General features: G+C 51.8%; 1 protein-coding gene across 2 annotated transcripts; it reads left to right on the plus strand.

The window, feature by feature from the left end:
• Positions 1-4,719: 4,719 nt before the first annotated feature.
• On the plus strand, positions 4,720-22,388 carry Mapk8ip1 (mitogen-activated protein kinase 8 interacting protein 1). Of its 2 annotated transcripts, none has more exons than XM_051184133.1 (12): positions 4,720-4,873; positions 14,800-14,905; positions 16,728-17,033; positions 18,331-18,412; positions 18,594-19,406; positions 19,564-19,639; positions 20,049-20,221; positions 20,508-20,617; positions 20,789-20,905; positions 21,071-21,141; positions 21,224-21,322; positions 21,636-22,388. In XM_051184133.1, the coding sequence occupies exons 1-12, from the start codon at positions 4,776-4,778 to the stop codon at positions 21,706-21,708; spliced, it is 2,124 nt and encodes a 707-aa protein (XP_051040090.1). In that variant the 5' UTR covers positions 4,720-4,775; the 3' UTR covers positions 21,709-22,388. The 2 variants fall into 2 exon arrangements, with proteins under 2 accessions (XP_051040090.1, XP_051040091.1); XM_051184134.1 differs by lacking the exon at positions 4,720-4,873 and adding an exon at positions 13,345-13,824.
• Positions 22,389-22,390: the final 2 nt, after the last annotated feature.

The raw sequence follows: 22,390 nt of genomic DNA on the forward strand, positions 1-22,390 counted from the left end.
ATGCTGTAGACCAGTTACTAGTTTCTTACCGGCTAGCTCTGTCTTAATTATTAACCCATTTCTATTAATCTAAGTACTGCCACGTGGTCTTATCTTACTGGAGAGAGGGGCTGGCGTTCTTCTCTGTCGTCCATCTTGGTCTCCTAGTCTTCTTGTCCCACCTATCTTCCTTTCCTATTGGATGGACAACAGTGCTTTATTCATTAACAAATAAGAGAAACATATTTACAGAATGACATCTCCCATCATCTCTTTTCTGTCTAAAATAAAACGAAGGGTTTTAACCTTAACATAGCAAAATACATCACACAACAGTTATCAAATAAGAATCACGGTTAACAATATTTAGTCCATTAACATTTAGTAAGATTTAAAGAAAATATTCTGTCATCCTATCTTTGTGAGTCTAAAGTCTTATATGTAAATTTAATCCTAACTAAGGAAAACTATAACCATAACTACCTGTCTTCAACTCTTTCAAAGACCACAGAAGGATAATATATAAATTCTAAAAATGACAGAGACATCTTGCCTGGTCAGTCACATGAAGTTCTTCTGTAATGCTCCATCTTCAGCCCATAGGCCATAGTGTATCTGGCAGACTCCTCAGCAAAGCAGGAAAGTTTAAACTGTCCACTTGTATTGGCAGTTTGTCAGTCACTTTTCTCTGTGTCCTGCAGACTGTCTGGCAGACTCTTCCATGAAGCAGGAACCCTGTAGCAATGTCCATCTTGTATCAGCAGTCACTTTCCTGTGGGTCCTGCATGTCCAGTTTATACAGCATAAAGTCAAACAGTCCAGACAAGAGCAGTATCTTGTCCAAATGGCTAGTCTTGCCATATTGGAAGTAAACTTCATAACCAGTTTCTTTGATGTCCATCTTCCTTTCTGCCACAAGTGGTGTTTCCAGGAGCAGTTATGTCTCACTGTGAAGAAAAACCCTAAACCATTTTAAATGCCATATTCTGTAGATCTTTGAAAGGTTTAAAGAATGACTATTTTTTTTTATTTTTTTTTCTTTAATTTTTATTTACTTATTTTTATTGCTTATACAGTGTTCCATCTGCATGTTTGCCTACACACCAGAAGAGGGCACTGGATCTCATGACAGATGGTTGTGAGCCACCATGTGGTTTCTGGGAATTGAACTCAGGACCTCTAGAAGAGCAGCTAGTGCTCTTAACCTCTAAGCCATCTCTCCAGCCCCTAAAGAATGACTATTTAACTCAAATACATCTGTATATATCTAGAAATCCCAACTAACTTAGCTATAAGTTTTGACTATCATAGGTAACTATCTATAATCTGTACTAAATTATACATTACATTTCTAAATGAGCTATATAAACACAATACCTAAACAAGAAGAGAAATATACATATCACAAAATTGACCTTAAATTTGTATCAATAAATGAAAATCCATTTGAAAACAAACTATTCATTTCTATACCATAATCCCCTTTTTACCTTTAAAAAGATTGGTTGTGGTCATTAACCATTTATAACCAACTCAATTTAAATGAAAACAAACATTTATAGACAATATTTGGGAATTTGGGCATAGTTCTTTCCAAACTACTTCCTGCTGGTAGGGGGCACTGTCATGAGGATCCTAAGAAGACACAGAAATCCTTGCTGTAGTCTGCAAGGCTGCCTTGTTCAAGCTGTTTCAGGGGGTCTGGCTTGATCAAACCATGTTAGTCTGGAAGGAATCCACAGCTTTTCATTTTATGTGGAAACAAAAATAGAAATCCTTTTCCCCAGTAACCTGTCCTTAGACTTAAATTTTGAAGTCAAAGCATTTTTAAAATATATAAATTGAATTAATCCAGCAGTATTTCTTTTAACAGTTATTTCCTCAGCAGTCAAACAATTTAAAGATAACAGAACAGCATATAGTATCCAAAGTTCCTCTGTGCTTTCCATTTTTACGTGGCTTTTTTATTACTCTATTTCTTCTACTTCTATTTTTTAATTTTTTGAGACAGGGTTTCTCTGTGTAACTTTTATCTGTTCTGGAATTAACTCTGTATACCAGGTTTTCTTTGCAATCACAGAGATCTGCTTGCCTCTGTCTCCCGAGTGCTGGAATTAAAGGTATGTGCCACCACACCCAGCTCCTCGCTGTCTTTTTTAAACCATTTTATTATTTTTCTCTTCCAAGCCTACATATATTTTAAACCTTTAGCGGTTTTTATTAGTCTGAATCTGTCTTTACTGTAAATCTTTGTCTTTTTCTGGCCATGAGTGATGGGAGATGTCATTCTGTAAATATGTTTCTCATACTGGTTAATAAATAAAGCACTGTTGGCCAATAGGAAAGCAAGATAGGCAGAACTAGGAGACAAGGAGGAAAGAGGAAGTAGTAAAGGGGTCAAGATGGAGAGTCTGGAGAGAGCAGGACACCAGCCGGCTCTCCGGTAAGACCACGTGAAATGGGTTAATACTTAAGACAGAGCTAGCCGATAAGAAACAAGTAACTAGCCAACAGCATTTTATCAAATACAGAGTCTCAGTGTGTTATTTGGGGCTGGTGCGGTGGCGGGACAAGACCAGCGGCGGGAGGAAAACCTACTCCTTACACAGGAGTCTTTTATCTGGTAAACAACAACATTGCCAAAATGAAGGTCACAACTATATTAGCTGTGGTCTATCCAAGATGGCAGCACCTTTACTCACTGTGCTCACTGCCTTGGTATACGCTGCCATCTAGCAGCATGTTGCCGGCTTGGAGATGTGGTCACTGCCATTGCCAGCTCTCCTATACAACATTAAGTTGTTAGCAGAGCTCTTTGAAAGCCTTGCTGTTTTTTTGCCACTTATGCTGAGTCAGGAAATCTCCCTTAAAGGAGCAGTGCAAATCTCTGCTTGTCTATAGCAAAACAGAGTCCAACTGAGAAAAATGCTGCTACCAAGAAGCCTTGCTTACCTCTGTTCTGTAGTTTCTAAAATCCTTTCTTAAGCTTTTGTTAAGTTTTAAGTGGAAGTTCTTCGGTCCACGTTGGATGCCACATGCTAGTAGTAGGTTTTCTGCCATACCTCATTGCTGGCTCTGCCTCCAAGCTCCTGCTGGCCTACTTCCTACCAAGACCAGGGCGGACCTCCCTCTCTGGGCTTTTCATGTAGTTCTGGCTTGGTGGGGGAAGCTGAGATACCTTTGTTCTTGAGCAGAAGGTTCTAGAAGAGGGAACTGTCTTACATATTCACACACGTCTGACCTCGTGGGGATGCCACCTATCTGAAACAAGCACACATTAGCCATGAAAACTGGGCAGGACTGGCTTCCTGGGAAGAAGGAAGGCACCACAACAGATGGTTAGGGTAGGGCCTAGTGTGGAAGGCCTGATCCAAAAGACTGAAAGTTAAAGTGACCAAACCATCTCTTGAAGCATCAATGGCAGGGAGGGGAGAGGCAGCCAAGGCCTAGCTCTAGATTCTAGAATGTTCTGAGGGCTGAAGCAGGGATATTGAAGACTGCAAGACAGGTGCATTCAGCTTCTTGCTGGGAAGGAACAGGAATTACGATTTGCAAGCAGAACTCCACAAGCTGTATTCAGAGCATTTGTCTGCCCTCTCTATCTCTATGAAGGGCAGGACCTCCAGAGGAATAGTGAAGGTGTATGGGAGGTGCTCTGACCCACCAGAGTTGGGGCCCTGGCCTTAACAGTCAATGTTGTGTGAAAAAACTTAGTACAGGACCAGGAAGAAACCACAACTAAACTCAGAGTGCATATGGAGAACACAACAGCCCCCAAGAAGCTAACTCTGGGGACAAGAGGAAGGTCTGGACCTTAGGGTGGGAGAAGCCAGTTCAGGAGTGCATGGGTGCAAAACAAGACAAGTGCTGTGGAACTGGGCACGGGAGTTCTCACTAATCTTCAAGCTTAGTGAGAGACTCAAGATTGTCTCAGTTCAAAGTCAGCCTAGGCTACATAGTAACTTCCAGGACAACCTGAGCCCTGTCATAAAGAGACTTTGCAAGGTTATGAAGTCAAGAGCAAGGCTCATATAATTAGGGGTAGATGGGGTCCAAGGAGCTCTTGACAGAGGTGTCCCATTTAGGGAGAGTTCTGGGAGAGGTGAGGGCTAGATCCCAGTGCACAAGTGGGTGTTCCCTGCAAGCATTTCTATTCTGTTTCTTCCTCCACAGTCATGGAGGTATTACACCTCACTTCACAGAATGGGATAGACAACCCTTTGAGCTGCCATGCTGCCAATGAAAGCCCCCACTGCCTGTTTACTTGCAGAACCAAGATGTGATCTTAAGCCACCTGGCGCCAAAGCTGGACTCTTGGACTTCACTACCCTCTCTTTTCTCTGCCATCTTCTGAAACCCACTCCCGTTGCTGTGGAGCGCCAAAGACGGATTTAGGGAGCAGGACCCTGCCATTAGCTAACTGATGCCCTGAATCTAGGTCCTGCTCTCTGGGGAACAAAGCTTCGCAGGTGCCTGTAGAGTCCTGTGGGATGTTGTGGGAGGCTGGGTGCACCCAAGGCCACAGGACCAAAGCGTCAGCACCACGGAGAGCGCTGGGGGGCGGGGCGGAGGCGGGGCCAAGAGACCCCAGCCTGCCTGGGGGCGCGCGCAGGGCGCTCTCGCAGTGGCCGCAGGCAAAGCGGCGCGCGGTCCGCGGTCCGTAGCCGCGCCCGCCCCAGCCGAGTCCGAGCCCCGCGGCGGCGGCGGCCTCCTCGCCGCGCCTCCTCTTCCGTCGCCGCCGCCGCCGCTGCCTCCTGCGCTGCGCTCCGCCCGGATGGCCAGGGCTGCGCCCGGGAATGGCGGAGCGAGAGAGCGGCCTGGGCGGGGGCGCAGCGTCCCCGCCGGCCGCCTCCCCATTCCTGGGACTGCACATCGCATCGCCTCCCAATTTCAGGTGAGTATAGCGGCCACGCGCGCCCCGCCCTTCGGCTGGGCCTGGAGTCTCGGGATCACCCAGGACCCCTAGGGTGCCTTCATTTCCTGGCCAGCTCCCAGCCCCTGCAACCCAGGTTGGTCCAGGTTGATGGCCACTGCGTTCCTTCCCCCGCTCCCCGTATCTCCCTCCACCATTCCACGTCCTGGGGTGGGGTGCTCGGTGGATCTAGGGCAGAGACCTGGGAGGTCGCCTTCCCCCTTCACCTTGGCACTGAGAATGGGTCTGGGGCTTGGATGGAATTCCCAGCGCAACCTATCCAGACTTTACCCTACTATGTCCCAAGGTTTCTGGCCCAAGGTGGGAGCAGGCTAGGGCTTGGGGGCCTGCGGGCCCAATTTTCTGAGGTAACAACCTTGATGCTTTAAGGAGGGAATCGTGAGCCCCTCCCCCAGGTTGTCTAGCCAGCTTGCTAGGCTGTCGTGGGCAAGGTCTTCTGGATTTAGGCAGCTCCCATTGGTATAGGCAGAAGGATTGGCCTCAACCAGTGGAGCCCGACTGCTTGTGGGAGAGGAATCTGCCTATGAATATCCAGGGATACCATTGGGGGTCCCTACTGTGGTACATACTCAGGATATCCACCTGAGCTCACCTTCTATCCACTCCCCAAATCTGGTATTAGGTCAGGTGAATTTCAGAGGCATAAAGGGTAATATATTGGTCCAGTGATGTCCTCTTCTACATACACACACACACACACACACACACAGAGGTGAGGGAGAAGGGAAGGGTGTCACTGCTCCAGAGTCCAGGAGAAAGAAGCTGAGACATATCTCATTGTTTTCCCACCTCAGGAGCAGGCGCCTCTCTCTCTCTCCTGGGACCCTTGCCCCAGCCAGGCCCCAGCTGGGCTCTGGCGCCAACTCGTCATCTGTTGAAGGGGTCTCTGGCTCCCAGGTCCTCAGGTGGGAAGAGATCCCCAGGGATCTCAAATGATATGATCATTCCCAGAATCCTCCAAGGAAGTCTTGAGCCCAGCAAAGAGAACCAGAGGAAGGTTCCAAATGAGAAGGAAGGCTAGAAGGCTGCAGCCTCCATGCTAAGAATTCAGATTCTCCCTAGCAGGTCAGAACTTTACAGGGGAAGAGAATTAACTGTGAGGGGCATGGGTTCAAATCCTAGCTCTGCTGTTTCCTCACTGCCTAATCTTTTGTCTTCTTTGAGTGGGCTAATTAATATTGATTCCAGCCTGGAATGAAGATAGTGCATATCAAGTCACTGTTCAACAAGTAGCTGCCCACACTGGCAGGAATCTGCCCCACTTGTTTCTGTAAAAGTGTTTCTCCAGTGTAGTTCACTGAACTTTTACAACCACCTGAGGTGTACCTTGGTCTGCATTTTGTAGAGCTGAAACACTGGAAAATAAGGAGGGCAGAGGAGCTAGCCCAGGAACCACAGAAAAGTCCGAGACAGGGCCAGGACTGGAACCTGAGACCAGGTCTGAGCCTGCTCAGTTCCCTCTCCCTACAGGGCCTACTTCTGAACAGGCTTATACCCCCATTCTGGCAAGAAGTTATCTTTTAGTTTACAGCCTAACTGAGAAGCTGAGATGAAGGACACCAGCCAGGGAATGTATGACCAAATCTGGACTGTGGAGAGTGAGGGCAAGAGTATACCGGAAGGCTGAAGAGTGGGCTGGTTCTAGGACACTATGGCCTAACTGTGGGACAAAGCAAGCTCGTGGGAATAATACTGGGCAGTGTCTTGGGCCCTGCATGGCCTGCTGCCTACTTCAGCAATCTCCACTGCCCTTTCTCTTGTTCCCCCTAAGCAGCCATTGGTCTAGCTCCATTCGCCCCCAAGCAGTTATGCTGTCTTGTGGCTCCTTGGTAGGGTTGTGGGTTCAACTGCTCCTTTTAGCTGTGTGCTCCAAGACTGGGCACTTAAGTCATTTGAGTCTTTGTTCTTCAAAATGTCTGCTTAGGCCCTGCTCAGGATGGTCCTAGAACTGTGTGTATGTGTGTGTGTTTGTGTGTCCCATTGCTACTTTGATCTTCCAGAATGTGTAAGTGGTGCATACCCACACTTTGCTATGCCCATTACTCAGCCCAGAGTACGTACTGAACAGCACATTACTGGTTTTTTATTGGATCAAGGATGGATGTACTGGGCACATTTCTCCTGGAGAACAGAATAGTGGTGAATGCTGCCCCTGAGGGAAGCGCCATGATTTATGTGTATAGAGTGTGTCCTCCTGTAACATGTGAACATGTGAACTTTCAGATGAGGAAACCAAGGCATAGAGAGGCTAGTAGTGGAGCTGATATGAGAACCCAGAAAATCTTATTTCAGCTCTGCCACCACAGGAGAGTGCCCTGGAACACTGCGAAGCACTTTTGGAGGGGTGAACATGTGTGGACTTGAAAGATGGGAATGTCTGTTGGAGGTTGATTTAAATGTGTATGTTCTGGGTGGTTTTTCTGATTATGGAGATCTTCCATCTGGTCTCTAGTGGTTTGTCTAGATGGAGGAGGGAGTGGAGTGAGGACTTTTCGCTTTTTACTTTACCTGTTTGGGTACCATTTGGCTTCTTATTTTTGGACTAGCATGTGTTTAAGTTACTGAGTTACAGCATAGCAAAAAAAAAAAAAGTTATTTTTAACTGATCCAAGTTTTTCATAGAGCAAGCTGTAGGGGAGAGACTTTAGAGCGTTAGCGTTACACAATGGATTCATTGGCCCTGGGTGTGTGGGATGAAGGGGTGGAACAGGGGACAGTCATCCCAAGTGGAAGGACCAGCAGGACAAAGGGGTATTCATGGGAACTAATATGATCAGCCTGCTTTAAGGGTATGGCTAAGTGTTGGATAAAGGAGACCTCAGATATGAACTCATCATGACTGGGGTATGATGCAGTGCTCAGTGCTTTCCTGGTGTGCTGGAGGGCCTAGATTCCAACTCCACCATTGTGAAAAACAATGAAATAGACAAACAAAAACAAAAACGGTCCAGTAAACCTCTTATGTAGAAATATGAAAGGGTCAGTGACTTCCCCAAGAACACACAGTAAGTTAATGATACAGTAGGGGTGGAGCCCAGGACCCAGACTCCCTGTATGGTTTCCACTGACCCTACTGCACTGCCTGAGCATGAGAGATGCTCACCATAGAGCAGGAGCCCTCATTTACTTCCTTACAGAGCTCTATACACTGCCTTCCTTTCCCCATCAAATGAGCCCTTTGCCAGGATCACCATGGGAGGCAGTATGCAGAGGTCCTGACAAGAGCCTGTCCCCATGTGGATGACAATGTAGAGACAGACAGTGTCTTCCCAGATAGGCCAAGTGTGGTAGTTGTGCAGGTCCAGGCGCCCACAGGTGAAAGTCAAGCAATCCTCACAGAGGAGAAAGGTACACTGGGAAGGACAGGCTAGGGAACAGGTAAACATGCAGGGTGACACCTGTCAGGCCGTGTGGAAAGCAAGGTTGTGCAGGAAGCTGGAGGCTGTATTAGGATGCTGGACTCTTTAGCCACAAGCAGTGGGTGCTAGCCTGGGGTCAGGCAGGGACAGATAGCAGGTGGGTAGCCTGTGCTCACTCTGGCTGCTGGACAAAGTAAATGTGTAGGCCAGGAGACTCTGGTCTAACCAGCCATCCTGTCCATCCTACAGACAGGTGAGAAGGCATGGGGACAGGATGGAGATGGTTAGGGGGATACACAGACCAGATCCTCCCACTGGGAGGGAGGGGCCTAGGTGGAGGATGAAGAGAAGGCAGCAGTGACCGTGTGGTATCAGGGCCCCTTGGGAGATGAGTGCTTTAGGCAGGCAGTGGTCTAGTCACCTTGGCACTGGCCAGCTTGCAGACTGGTGGTCTTTGCTGATGCAGTTGGTCAAGTGGGCAGTTGCTTTGGGGTATAGAGCCTGGGGGGAGGGCAGGTAGAACTGCTAGAACCATGGTCCTGAAAATGTCAGTATCAGAGAAGGCAGCTGTCACCTCAGGAAGAACCCCATGTGTGGTGAGAGCAGGATGGCAGTTGCTGCCTCTGGCCTAGATGCTGGTGAACCTGTGGGGTAGATCAGAGGAGCTGGCTAGCCTCACACAGCCCGTCTGTAGCCAGGGAACTCCATCCACAAATTTCTAGCATCTGAGCCTTAGTTTGAGTCTCCAGATCCCTGGGAAATAGCATAGCCTAATTCTTACTTGGGGACCAAGGCTTCTATAAATTGTATCACCATCCCTGACCCCTACTTAGGGCCTTCTAGAATGTCATCTTTGTCCCCTGGCCCTGCTCACATTCATGTACAACTCTGGGAATCTCTACTGGATGCTGGATGTGTTCTATTACTAGACATGCAAGTAAGGACCACACTGCTCCCATCCCCACCAGGCACCAAGGCTTCCATCATCTGACAAGCGCTCATCTACTGTCTGTGTGTAGCTTTGCAGAGGTTGGAGTGAGTTTAGGAGATTGATGCTAGCTCCTGGCCTCATCCTCAAGAAACGATAGTGGGGAGACTAGGGTGTAGGAGTCTGGGACTAGGTTGTAGGAAGCAGAACCAGAAGTTTGCCCAGTAATGCAAAGGCAAACTCATCAGATTTCACTCATCCTACAACTCCCATCCCTGTGGGTCTTGTGTGTGTCTTCCCAGGGAAGCATGGATCATCCAGCCTGTCTCCCCCATCCAGCACCCATCTTTTAAAAAGAAAATGTCTCATGTCACCCAAGCTGGCCTGGAACTTGCTGTGTAAGTGAAGAGGGCCTTGAATTCCTCATCTTCTTGTGGCCAACTCCAAAATGCTGAGGTTACAGGTGTATGGGGTGCTGGGGATCAAGCACAGGATCTCATCAAGCACAACTGAAGCATGTGCTCTATGGGTGGAGCTACCTCCAGGCCCAGCATGCCCTTTTGCTTATCTATTGGTCACTTTCCACATTCACACACAGACTCTATAATGTTCATTCCAGAAGATTCATAAACTGTCTATTCAGTAGAATAACCCTTCCCATCCTGCTTTCCTACATGCTCTAGCAACCCAGTTCTAGCTTGGTGCCTAAAGGGCCTCACAAATTGGGTCAGAAGTGCCACCCCATACAGCACCATGTTCATTTCTGTGTGTAAGAGATTTCCACATGTGGAATTGTACATTTGGGGGTGTTTCTTCCAAGCTGAGTCACCCACTGTTCACAGAATCTTTGCCACATATTCCTGAACTCTTTGGACAAATTTAGCAGGTTAACCCAGAGTGGGGGCTGTTCTGTGGAAGAACCCATTTCTTGGGTTGACTTTTTTTTTTTTTTTTTTTTTTTTTTTTTTTTTTTTGGTGGTGGTGGTGATGACTTCACTATGGAAGGGAATTCTAGATCAAGAAGTAGCCAGATTACCTAGTCCACTGGCCAGGGGAATTAGGGTACCCTGAGAACCCAGCTTACTCTTCCTTCCAGATTCAGCCAGGGCTGTTTTCTCAGAGGTCCATATAGCCTGTCATAGACTCTTTGTTGAGAATACAGAAAGTTGGATCCAAAAGACAACTGACCTAGACATTTGCAAGGCAAAAATGTAAAGACCCAGGAATGCTGTAGTTTGTTCAACACTTATTCAGAACCCTTACCTTGTGGGACCTTACATTATTGGCCACCTGCCCTTTTGGGGGGCCACCATGGGTCGGTCATACAACCCAAAGGGTAAATTACAGGTAAATTACAGTCATTCCATAACTACCAGAAAGGGAGAGTGTCCCATTCTTCAAAGTTAGAAGAGCCCTGGGGCCGGTAAGGCAGGAGGCTAGGCAGTGGGGTACCCACAGCACTTCTTGAGAGGCAGTTCTGTAAGATTTAGGGTTGCCAGGACATACTGGGCCTCTGGATCTCAGGTGGGCTCTGTCACAAGAAGCCCACAGGGCCACCATGGCTGAGACCAAAGGTCTCTAAGCTAGCTAGTCTACTTAACTTAGGAAGTTAGGAGCCAAAGGCTCAAGTGTGGCCTCTGACAGCCCACCTCTGGCCTTACTCAGTGAGAGCTCAACGCTGTGCTTGGCCCCTATTTTCTGTGTACAGCCACCTCAGCCTGCTCCTCGGTTGAAGGAGTAAATGAGGACCAGCTGAAACTTCTGGGGGTGGACACAAGGACAAGATTCCTGGGGCAGCAGGGTAGCATAGAATCACATGAGAATCCCAGAGCAGATTTGCTTGAGCCATTCAGCAGAACTGAGTCCAGTCCAGGACAGCGTGGGAAGAGTGGGGTGTGGTCATGGCCAGAACTTGAGCAGAGTGTTTCTGGGGATCAACATTGCAAGAGGTGATGTATTGCAGGAAGACTATCGCCAAAGTCAGTGTGGCATCCAGCAACCAGACTCGACACAGAGCTACCAAACATGGCTATGCTGTGTCTACACAACATGGGCAAGTATGGCTGCTTGCCTGGAAGGCTGCCCAAGGTTCAACCCCTAAGAAGAATCTGCCAACCTGCCTGGGCTGTGTAATTCTCCTGTGTCACTTCCCAGGCCAGGACTCAGAGTTCCAAGAAAGTGCCTCAGGCAAGGTCAGGAGGAACCTCCTGCCTTCTTGGTCTCTCCACTCACCTTAGCCTCCTCTGCCTCTTCTTCCTCAAAATGAACACAGACCTGCCAGGCCCCTCCCCTTCTGCAAGTGTCTTTGGGCTCTGCCTGGAAGATCTAGACCATTGGTGCCTAGAGAAGAGTGAGGGGCAGCTGATGGTTAGACCTTTCTCTCCTTCTGTGGTAGTGACCTGCTCCCAGCACTCTGTAATTCAGGCAGGCAGGAAGGAAACTGAGGCTCACACCCATGCCTGAGCCTTAGGGCTCCTGCTCTGTGAACTTGGCCAGAACCCTATTCCAAGGCAGTAAAGAAATGTAGCAACATTGTTGGCCTGGCTGGTAGCAGCTTAGAAGGGGCAGGATTGGCTCTCAATACTCCCTGACATCTCACATGGCTCAGGAGAACCATTCCAAAGTAAGACAAGGGTAATGACACTGAGGTTCTTAAGTGGATGAAATAGGTCTCCCCCTGGGACTTCTTTCCTGGGCAAATTCAGGGGTGAGAGAAGGCAAGGACACCCTCCCTGCCCTCAAGGCAACTAAGGCTCCTGACCCCTAGCCTATAGCTCTTCCTATGTTTGTCCAGTTAACCCAATGGCTTCACCCAGCTTGGTCCTGTTCAGACCTGTTGATCAGGAAGGTGCCTCAGCAGGCCACGCTGAGTGCTATGGATATACACACACAGCTTCTGACCATATAGAATCCTGTAGCCCCACTCCAAACCCTTCCCTTTGAGAGGAAGGGTGGTGACTGAGGCTGTCCTGTGGCCAACACCTGGTTTGTGTCCACTGAGTACACAGTGTGTACATGACACCCTCACCAGCTCTGCCCTGCAGGAGCATCCCATCTAGATGGGAGCCAGGAAGGGAGAAATATAAATGACAACTCTGTAGCCAGGATGGGTGAGGGCATCTCTGATGGATCCACCCAGAGATTAATCTGCCCCATGAGAGGGCTAGGAGGGCTTCCTGGAGGAAGGCTTCCTTGAGCATTCCTGTGGCATGCCCAGTTTGAGGGCCTGCCATGTGTACCATATAAGTCCCAGGTTTGGCACTGTTGGGGCCCAGTACCCACCCTTCAGGAGCAAGGCTCAGTAAATAGGTAATTACACAAAGGCTGGAGTCTACCACCTTGCAGAGAGCCTGGACAGGTTTTGAGTGAGGAGAGAAGGGATGGTGGTGGTGTCCCTTCAGACTTTGCCCCATGGCCAGAGAAGGGGTAATACAGGTATAGGGAGACTGAGGCCAGCAGGCCAGGGCACCTCTTTGCCTGGTGAATGCAGGAACTGGATTAAGGTGTGGCAATAAGGAGACAGAGGTATGTGCAGAGGGTACCACCAGAGCTGGGGTATCTGAGGACACTTCCAGAGAAGATGCCCAGTAGGATCCAGGAACTGCCAGGCTGCCTGAATCCCACAACTTACTTAGCGTTAGACACAGGGCCAAGAGGCCAGACTGAGAAGGATACTCTGGTCTCTGGACCAGTGTCCCGTCCCCGTGTCCCCCCCTCCCCCCGCCCCGCACTTCTATACCAGCTGGTGGCCACACCCCCATGCCTGGAAACCTGTTAACCCTTGAGATCAGAATCTTCCAGGACAGTTAGTTGCTACTAGGGACCTCCAGGCTCAGTCAGAGTCACCCCCAAATGACTCCCAACCCTGCTCCAAAAGGTCCCTCATCACTGTATCCCTGCGCATCCTTCCTTAAAGCGCCAAACCCCAACCCAACCTCCCTGGCCCTGGGCGGACATGCAGAGGCCTCGCAGACCCGGTGTGGAGGCGGAGCCTGTGACTGTGTGTATTTGGGGGTCCGTTCTTGGGGCACTTTGGAAGCCCCTCCATCATCCCACTTGGCACCCTGAGTGTGGCGCTGTCCCTTTAAAACAGATCAGGGTCTAGCTTTGAGGGAAAAAAAAAAAAAAAAAACCAGATTTCTGCCGTCTGCTTACAAGCCTGGCCTTGGGAGGAGGGGGGTCACTCCAGCCCCCAAAAGGGGCATTGGAAGGGCAGGTGGAGCCAGTAACATTGATTGCAGTAACCTGATCCCGCGGGGGAGGCGGCGACATCGCAGCGCGTCGGGCCGCTTTGGGAGGAAGCTGCCCGCATCTGAGGGTTGGGCCAGGCAGAGTTGGGGCTGGGGCCTGGGTCGGCAGCTGCGGCCTCCTCTCTGGCCCATCTATTTTTAATGAGCTCCTCAGGCTTCTGCAGCCGGCAGGATGCAGAAAGGCAGGCCCAGTTGGTGGAGGCCAGGAGCCCCAGCCCTGCCTTAAGCTCTGGCCCCCTCATCCTTCTGGGCATGAAAGGGCAGCCCTGGAGCCCCGCAGCCCCCTGGCCGGGCAGGGCTCTCCATGCAGCTGGCACTGAAGATGGATTCGAGCCCAGACAATGACAGCTGGTTGGAGGATCAGTGGGAGCGCTGGTAGGGTCCTGGGGGCTGACCTCAGGGTGGGGGAGGGGTGAGTTGGGAGGCGCTTCATTGAGCTTAGGGCCCCTGTTCAGAGGTGTGAGCCTTCTAGGCTTCCCTGGGAGCAGCACTCCGTCCTTCCTCTCCTGTGACCTTGGATGAGCTTTGTATACCTCTGCTCTGTGCCTAATCTCCTGGTCTCTGGGGAAAGACCCAGACATTCTCTCCAGCTCCCTAGATGTCCCACTTAAACCAGGCCAGACAGAGTGCCAGGGATAGGGTGAGCAGGTACAGGGGACAGGCAGTCGCCACAGTGGCAATCTCAGCAGTGCATTCCAAGGTGGGCACACAGGCTGGCCTGGGCTCCTGGAAGCCTGCAAGTGTTCTGGTACTCAAGTGCTCTTTGTGGTCTGTCTCAAGCTCTAGCCAGGGCTGACCCCATTTGCTCAGGGTCCTTAAACCAGATGAGATGAGACCAAGAAAGTAACAGAAAGCCATAGTTTTTCTTAGAATAGGCTGGTCCCAGGTCCTCCTCACTATTACCCTGGCTCAACGGTGTGTATTTTTGAGGGTGTGCCTTCTGGTATCCCTTTGGGTATTATAACTGTGGAGTGCAGAGCAGGTTTCCCTGCTCTGGGTACCTCTTAGGGTTGAACTGGCCTTGGCACTTGCCTTGGCCATGGAGGCATTTCTCCAACAGAGCTCTGCACAGTTGGGCCTTCTAGGACTGCCTTCTGGTTGGCAGCAGGATGGAGAACTCCCAGCCAGTGATGCTGGAGGAACCTAGATCTGCATCCTCCACTACCCTAGGTGAAATGTCTTTTGGCTCCAACCCCAAATCCTTCCCCTGCCACTAGTATAGACAGACTGAATATTCCATCTGGGAGCTGTCACCTGTCTTCCAGTGTCTTCCCCTGGGAAGAGAGAGATGCCAGCAGGCTTAGCTGAGGCTTAGGTCCCTGGGTTGTAATTGGTTTCTGTCCTCACCAGGCTCACCCACGACATCAGCCTGGAGGAGTTCGAGGATGAAGACCTCTCAGAGATCACTGATGAGTGTGGAATCAGCCTGCAATGCAAAGACACATTGTCTCTCCGGGTAAGGGCTGGGTCTGGAGAGTCTGGGTTGGGTGGGAGGATGAGGACAACGGTGAGGGCAGCTCTGCATTTAAGAGGAGCTTTTGAGTATGTGTGGCACCCCCCTAGGAAGTGAATTAACATGCAGGAGGTGTCTAGTGTCATAGTTGGCACTAGTGCCATCTTGGGTGCTCAATCCAAAATCTTAATTTAATGTTTTGTATTGGTTTCCCAGTGCTAAAGCAGGAAGCAGCTCCTTCAGCTGCTCACAGAAAGAGAAAGCAGGAGGCTTGGGATGCAGGACAGAGGCAGTGAGGGCCAGAGTGAAGGGAAGGGCCTCTTAGGAGCTTCTTGGCAGAGGGCCTGCAGCAGAACTGGGTGGAGTCTGGAAGAATCTGCAGTGCTTTGGGGCAGGAAAAGGGAGCCAGGGTGCTGCTGGACTCGCTTGTGGCTGCTACTGCCACTGCACCACCCTGACCACACCACGAGCCTTGCAGGGCTGCCTGTTGAGGGCTTGTTCTAGTACTGCTATTGCCCTGATCCCCTTGGCTTTACCATAGTGACAGGCTGTCTCCAGGGTACCCAGGATAGACAGGAATTCCCACTCTGTGGTCAGAACACAAACCAAGGACTTAACTTGCAGGATATGGAAGACAGCTGCACTGAGATAGGTGTCAAAATCTAGCACTTTATCTAGCCAGGTAGTTGAGTAGCTAGATGTGACATTTAGATAGCTGTAATGTGAGCTAGGGAAGCATATTTGTCTTAGTGTCAACCTCCTGCTAGCACTAGCACTTTTAGAAACTTCCAGGCAAAGGAAAGCAAGCCATGAGGATGACTTTCCAGTTCCCATACCCAATCCTCTACCTTCTGGCTAGGCCAGAAAGGATGGAGGCAGAGGCCATTTCTTTTGGGCTTGGGGAGTGGTCCCAGAGCTGGGCCATGACTTCTCTAAGGTCCCATCCCTGTTCTGGAGTTTGAAACTACTGTGTCCCACATGCACAGCTTTCAAGAGAGTCTTTTGCAGTTAGACAGAACCACCTCCACCTCTACACTGACAGTGCTAGACTAACTAGGGAGAGCCCCCTGGTGGGAGCCTAGTCAAAATCTCAGCGGCTTTCAGGAACACTTCCGCAGTGTCTCCTCTCTGGTAACCTGGAGGACAGCAGTATAGGCCCAGCCCACTCTTGAGGGATGAAGAGTCTGGGGATCTGTCCAAGGTGCCAGGAGTTAGTGGCAACATTGGAAGTAGCAATTAGTTCGGGACCATAAAGACAGGATTGGATGAGGGAAGTGTTCAGGTTAGAAGGGATAGGGAAGAGCTATCCCTCAGGATTCCCCTTCAGGTCCAGTTAGGGCCTCCAGTCCCCACTGCAGTCTTTCTCAACTGGCGGACAAGCACTTTTCCCAGTTTGCTACAAAGGCTCCTTCAAAAGCCAGTTGTCTCACCCATTCCTATTGGGGCCTGAATTCCTGGGCGACCCCCTAGGTCTCCATAGTAACAGCGGTGATTTCACTCTGGGCTCAGCTTACCACCCGGGTGAGGTCACTGGCCGTTGCCAAGGGAACGGGAGGGTGCAAGGAGTCCGGAGGGGGAACCCGGGGAGCGGAGAAGCGTGGGCTGTTCCTTCTGGCCTAGGGACGCGGCCTCGCTGATGGGCGGACGGGAGCGGCCCAGTGCTTCGGCCTCTGCTCCGCTCTCTGTCTCCCTCCCCGCGCGGCCGCGGAATGGACTCGTCCGGTGGGGAGGCGGGGCACAGCAGCATCAGACCCGCCCCTCCCGCGAGGCCCCTCCCCCGCTCACAAGGCCCCTCCCCTGACGCCCCTCCGTCCGCGCCGCGCAGCCCCCGCGCGCCGGGCTGCTGTCTGCGGGTAGCAGCGGCAACGCGGGGAGCCGGCTGCAGGCGGAAATGCTGCAGATGGACCTGATCGACGCGGCAGGAGACACTCCCGGAGCCGAGGACGACGACGAGGAGGAGGACGACGAGCTCGCTGCCCAACGGCCCGGAGTGGGGCCTCCCAAAGCCGAGTCCGGCCAGGAGCCGGTGCCTCGCAGCCAAGGCCAGGGCCCAGGCACCGGCAGCGGAGACACCTACCGGCCCAAGAGGCCTACCACGCTCAACCTCTTCCCGCAGGTGCCGCGGTCTCAGGTGAGGCAGAGCTGAGGGGGCGGCGCCCTGGGTGGATAGGGAAGATGGAGGGGCGTGGGCCCTGCTGGTGGGGTCAAGAACCCTGGCACGGGTTTTCTGCTGGTAGGGCCAGAGGAAGGGCTTGACGATGAGCAGGAAAGTCTGTCCTGATTAGGGCTGAGTCCAGTTGGCTGCGTATGGAGCCTGGAAAAGGATCGAAGGGATTGCCAGGGATTCCAGTGGGGAAGAGTCGCAGGGGCCTAACAAAGGAGTTGGGTTCCTACAGTTGTGACAAGGTCCTCTTTGGGTTAGGGGGCTTCTGTGAAGGCTGAGGCAGCAGTAGGGCCTGGAGAAAAGAGCATCTGTAATGGGATGAAGATGGGAATGGGAATTCAGGGTCTGCAGCCAGCTGGACATCTCGGCAGCTGGACATTCCAGAAAGCAATTGAGATGGGGGATGGAGTTGTTTGACTGAGTTGGGGGCCTAGGGCCCCTGACAGGTGGCTGAATGCCAAAGAGGGCTGCCTTGACCCATTGTCTTGTAGGCCTAAGCAGGAGAGGTACTGGAAGTGAAGGAGCTGGGGAGTTGAGGGGCTGCAGGGAAGAGATTGGTCCCTTTCCCAGTATCCTCTGGCAGCTCAACTCATGAATGTGTGTTGCTTATGGTGTTCCCTGGAAAGGGAGCCTAAGTTGTTTGGGGAGAGCCCTGTGCATGGGCACTGTGTACAGGTCCCAGGGCGGTGAGAATGTGGGATGCATGAGTATTCTGGGAGGGCTGTTGACAATACATCTGTCATTCCTTAGTCACGTGGGGCGAAGTGGGGGTGAGTGTTATGGAGTCATAGTTTGAATGAGTCATCCAGGCCCACAGGGCAGCTTCTGGGGAGACCCTTCCTTGTGCCACAATGCCCCTACCACTTTGCTAGACCCCAGATTTCTGAATTTCTGATTCAGTCACCCTATCCTTCGCCACAGCTGGGTTTGAGCATCAGAACATGTCTTCCCTCAATGTCTGGGGCTGCTGTCTAATTCTCCTGGGAGCCATGCTTCCTCCCTCTGCATCCGCTACTCAGCACCCACATGGGCCAGCACCATCATTTCGTCTCATGACGGCTGTCTCTAAGCCAGCAGGCCTGTGGCGAGGGTGGTAATTTCCCTCCCTGCCTGCCTGCTAGAGGAAGGTTGGCAGAGAGGCCTTTGGCAAGGCCAGATGGGGTGGGAACAGCCTAGGGATGGCCTGATGGGGGCAGGCCCAGGGCCTCTCTGTGCCGGGCACTGCTGACCGTTTTTTCATAAGAGCCTTTTGTTCTCTGCACAGGACACGCTGAATAATAATTCTTTAGGCAAAAAGCACAGTTGGCAGGACCGTGTGTCTCGATCTTCCTCCCCTCTGAAGACAGGTAAGTGAGGCCTCTCCCTGAGCTGGAGACCCAGTAGTCTTCACTTGGCCCACCTGGGCTGAGCTCATCTGGGAGCCAGTAACTGGCTACAGAGCCTGCTGATGGAGCACAGTGGGGAAGAGGAGGGCACAGGTACATGGAGTGGGCACCAGCTCTCAGTACCAACTTGCCTGTCCTCTAGGGGAGCAGACATCTCCACATGAACACATCTGCCTGAGTGATGAGCTACCACCCCAGAGCAGTCCTGTCCCCACCAAGGACCGAGGCACCTCCACTGACAGCCCTTGTCGCCGAAGCGCTGCCACTCAGATGGCACCTCCAAGTGGTCCCCCTGCCACTGCACCTGGTGGCCGGGGCCACTCCCATCGAGACCGAATCCACTATCAGTCAGATGTGCGGCTCGAGGCCACTGAGGAGATCTACCTGACCCCAGTGCAGAGGCCCCCAGACCCTGCAGAGCCCACCTCCACCTTCTTGCCACCCACTGAGAGCCGGATGTCAGTTAGCTCTGATCCAGACCCTGCTGTTTACTCTGCAACTGCAGGGCGGCCACACCCCTCCATCAGTGAAGAGGATGAGGGCTTCGACTGTCTATCATCCCCAGAGCGAGCTGAGCCACCAGGTGGAGGGTGGCGGGGAAGCCTTGGAGAGCCACCGCCACCTCCACGGGCCTCACTGAGCTCGGACACCAGTGCTCTGTCCTACGACTCGGTCAAGTACACATTGGTGGTGGATGAGCATGCCCAGCTTGAGCTGGTGAGCCTGCGGCCATGCTTCGGAGACTACAGTGATGAAAGCGACTCTGCCACTGTTTATGACAACTGTGCCTCTGCCTCCTCACCCTACGAGTCAGCCATTGGTGAGGAATATGAGGAGGCCCCTCAGCCCCGGCCTCCCACCTGCCTCTCAGAGGACTCCACACCGGATGAGCCTGATGTCCACTTCTCTAAGAAGTTTCTGAATGTCTTCATGAGTGGCCGCTCTCGCTCCTCCAGTGAGTCAGTGAGCAGGGAATGGTGGGGGGGAGCCTGGCCAGGGAGAGCTGAGATGGAATGGGGCCTCAGATATCACGTAGTCTGTCTGAGAGCAAGACAGAGCTTTCTAGTTGCCCCGAGCTGAGGTCACCCCTCCAGCTTACTGACTTCCTACAGGTGCTGAGTCCTTCGGGCTGTTCTCCTGTGTCATCAATGGGGAGGAACATGAGCAGACCCATCGGGCTATATTCAGGTGAGGGCTGCCCCTTCCTTGCTCTGCTGGCTCACCACTGGCATTCCCTCAGCAGTTGGGGGACAGTATCTCCTGTAGGAACTCAGCTTAGTGACAAAATGCTCAGGTGTCGTGAGGAAGCTACGACTATGCACTTAACCTGGCTAGGGGCCAGAGAGATGCCTGCCCTGCATAGAACCTGTACCCTATTTTGCCTCTAGGTGAGGCTCTTACTTTCCATGGCCTTTTAGTTATCAAGGCCTAGGCTTCCTTTCTCTCTGGCCCCTGAAATCTTGTGTAGCAAATAAATGCATATCTCAGTATCGTGTGTCCCCTAGGAGGCAGCATTGTGACAGGCACATGGGTATTTTGCAAATATCAATGGCTGAAGAACCCTGATGATCAGTACCTCACATGCCCTTGGGGATAGGTTTGTGCCTCGACATGAAGACGAACTTGAACTAGAAGTGGATGACCCTCTACTGGTGGAGCTGCAGGCAGAAGACTATTGGTACGAGGCCTATAATATGCGCACTGGAGCCCGAGGTGTCTTTCCTGCCTACTATGCCATTGAGGTCACCAAGGAGCCTGAGCACATGTCAGGTAGTACTTCCCTCTAGTTTGGTCCTGTCCACCCCCCGTGTCTACCCAACTGACTTGCTGCCAGTGTACATGTACCCCAGGTCTTAGGCAGCAAGGGAGGAGAGCAGAGGTAATTTCAGTTCTGTTACACAGTTAATAAGTAAGGTCCAGCCAAGTCAGGGCATGTGGGGATGGTAGCATCCTCTACTGCCTGAATCACTCCACGTGCTGCACTCTCCCTTCTTGGCTTGGCTCTGAACCCCCTGCTGATGGCTCTCTTGCTCCTTATTGTATGGTTGCTTTCCAGCCCTTGCCAAAAACAGCGACTGGATTGATCAGTTCCGGGTGAAGTTCCTGGGTTCCGTCCAGGTTCCTTATCACAAGGGCAACGATGTCCTCTGTGCTGCTATGCAAAAGGTACCCAAATCTGACTCCTTGCTTTGTCCTGGGGTGCCTATCCTCAGCCAGCCCACACTATTAGGGAAAAGGGCATAGGCATCTGGAGGCAATGTTGTGACATGAGGGATCCATAGAGAAACCCAGAGCTTCCCTCATGCAGAGCTTCCCTCATGGCTGTCCCTCATGCAGATTGCCACCACCCGCCGGCTCACCGTGCACTTTAACCCACCCTCCAGCTGTGTCCTTGAGATCAGCGTTAGAGGTGTCAAGATAGGTGTCAAAGCCGAAGATGCTCAGGAGGCCAAGGTGACTTCTTTCAAGCCTTCTTGCCCTATGTGTATCTCCTTCCCCTTTATTTCTTGCCTGCCATATGCCTCTCCTCTCTCTGTGTGCCTACCCAATTCCTATTTGCCCCTCCTGCCTGCTTCCACTTCCAAGCTGACCATCTTGCTTCTCTCATCTCTCCTGTAGGGAAATAAATGTAGCCACTTTTTCCAGCTAAAAAACATCTCTTTCTGTGGATACCATCCAAAGAACAACAAGTAAGTAGGAGAGGCAGACATAAGATTCCCAGTGGTAGTCTTGGGTGAGAATCTTGTCTCACAGATGCCTGCCTTCCCACAGGTACTTTGGGTTCATCACCAAGCACCCTGCTGACCACCGGTTTGCCTGCCATGTCTTTGTGTCTGAAGACTCCACGAAAGCCCTGGCAGAGTCTGTGGGGTAAGTGTGTGTGTGTGTGCTGATGATGGTCTACCCAGGGAATATGCCCTGTCACAAGCCCTGGAGCTTCTTCATGCTGTGTCAGTGACCTTGTCCTCCTGGAAACCCCATTCCTGGAAGAGGCCAGGAGGTACTAAGGAGCCCAGGGTCTGGGCCACTTCCTGGTTAGCTACTGACCCTTCTTCAACTGCTCCTTTCCTCTTTGGGAAATAACTGCCCAGAGAACAGAGCTAAGCTGTCTGGGAGTTCCAAAGAGCCTTTTGAAGAGCCTGGGTTGAGGCTCCTGGTCACCCCAGTGTCCCCCATTTTCCAGGCGCGCATTTCAGCAGTTCTACAAGCAGTTTGTGGAGTACACCTGTCCTACAGAAGATATCTACCTGGAGTAGCAGTGCCACCATCCTCTGCAGCCCCTCCACCCCAGGCCAGTACTAGGACAGCTGGCTACAGACAGGATGTGGCACGGCCACAAGAGATTGGGGAGTGAGGGCTGTTGGGGGGGCAGGGCTGTGGGGAGAAGCAGATGCAGTTTATTGTAATATATGGGGTTAGATTCATATATGGAGGACAGTACAGGCTCTCTGGGGACTGGGGAGGGTGAGGCTGGGGTGGGGGTCAGGCCTCTGACCACAGAGGGATCCCCTAGGAACAGAGGCACTGCTCCATCCTGGACCTTGTTTCATGCCAGGGATCCTGGCTTCTCTGGCTCTTGGCTTCTGTCTTGACAAAGCCCATTCCACCTGGAAGTGCCCACCATCCCCTTCCCACCTCACCTAGAGCCCTGAGCTCAGGCTGAGCCCAACCACCTCCCAAGGACTTTCCAGTAAGGAAATGGCAGTACATGACAGTGAAGACCCTGTTCTCAGCTGACATCCGTGGGGCCTCCGGGCAGCTCCCACCTCCAGCTAGGCCAGCATGCTGGTCCTGGCAGGCTTGTGTGTGCTAGGAAGGAGAGGGCTACAGCAAACCCTGCCTGGCAGGGAAAGGGGGCCCCTCAGCTGGTCCCAGCCATCCCTATCACTGTCTTGTCACCTGGCTACTACTATTAAAGTGCCATTTCCTGTCTGGACC

This window comes from Phodopus roborovskii, unplaced genomic scaffold (assembly GCF_943737965.1).
Source record: "Phodopus roborovskii unplaced genomic scaffold, PHOROB, whole genome shotgun sequence".
In the NCBI taxonomy this organism is placed as follows: domain Eukaryota; kingdom Metazoa; phylum Chordata; class Mammalia; order Rodentia; family Cricetidae; genus Phodopus; species Phodopus roborovskii.

What these genes read in the sequence shown, in the direction of transcription:
- Mapk8ip1 (XM_051184133.1), top strand. Translation starts at nt 4,776, where the DNA reads ATGGCGGAGCGAGAGAGCGGCCTGGGCGGGGGCGCAGCGTCCCCGCCG. An exon ending in TGGCCGCTCTCGCTCCTCCA is followed by an intron (nt 19,407 to 19,563) that starts GTGAGTCAGTGA and finishes GACTTCCTACAG; the next exon opens with GTGCTGAGTCCTTCGGGCTG. An exon ending in AAGATGCTCAGGAGGCCAAG is followed by an intron (nt 20,906 to 21,070) that starts GTGACTTCTTTC and finishes TCTCTCCTGTAG; the next exon opens with GGAAATAAATGTAGCCACTT.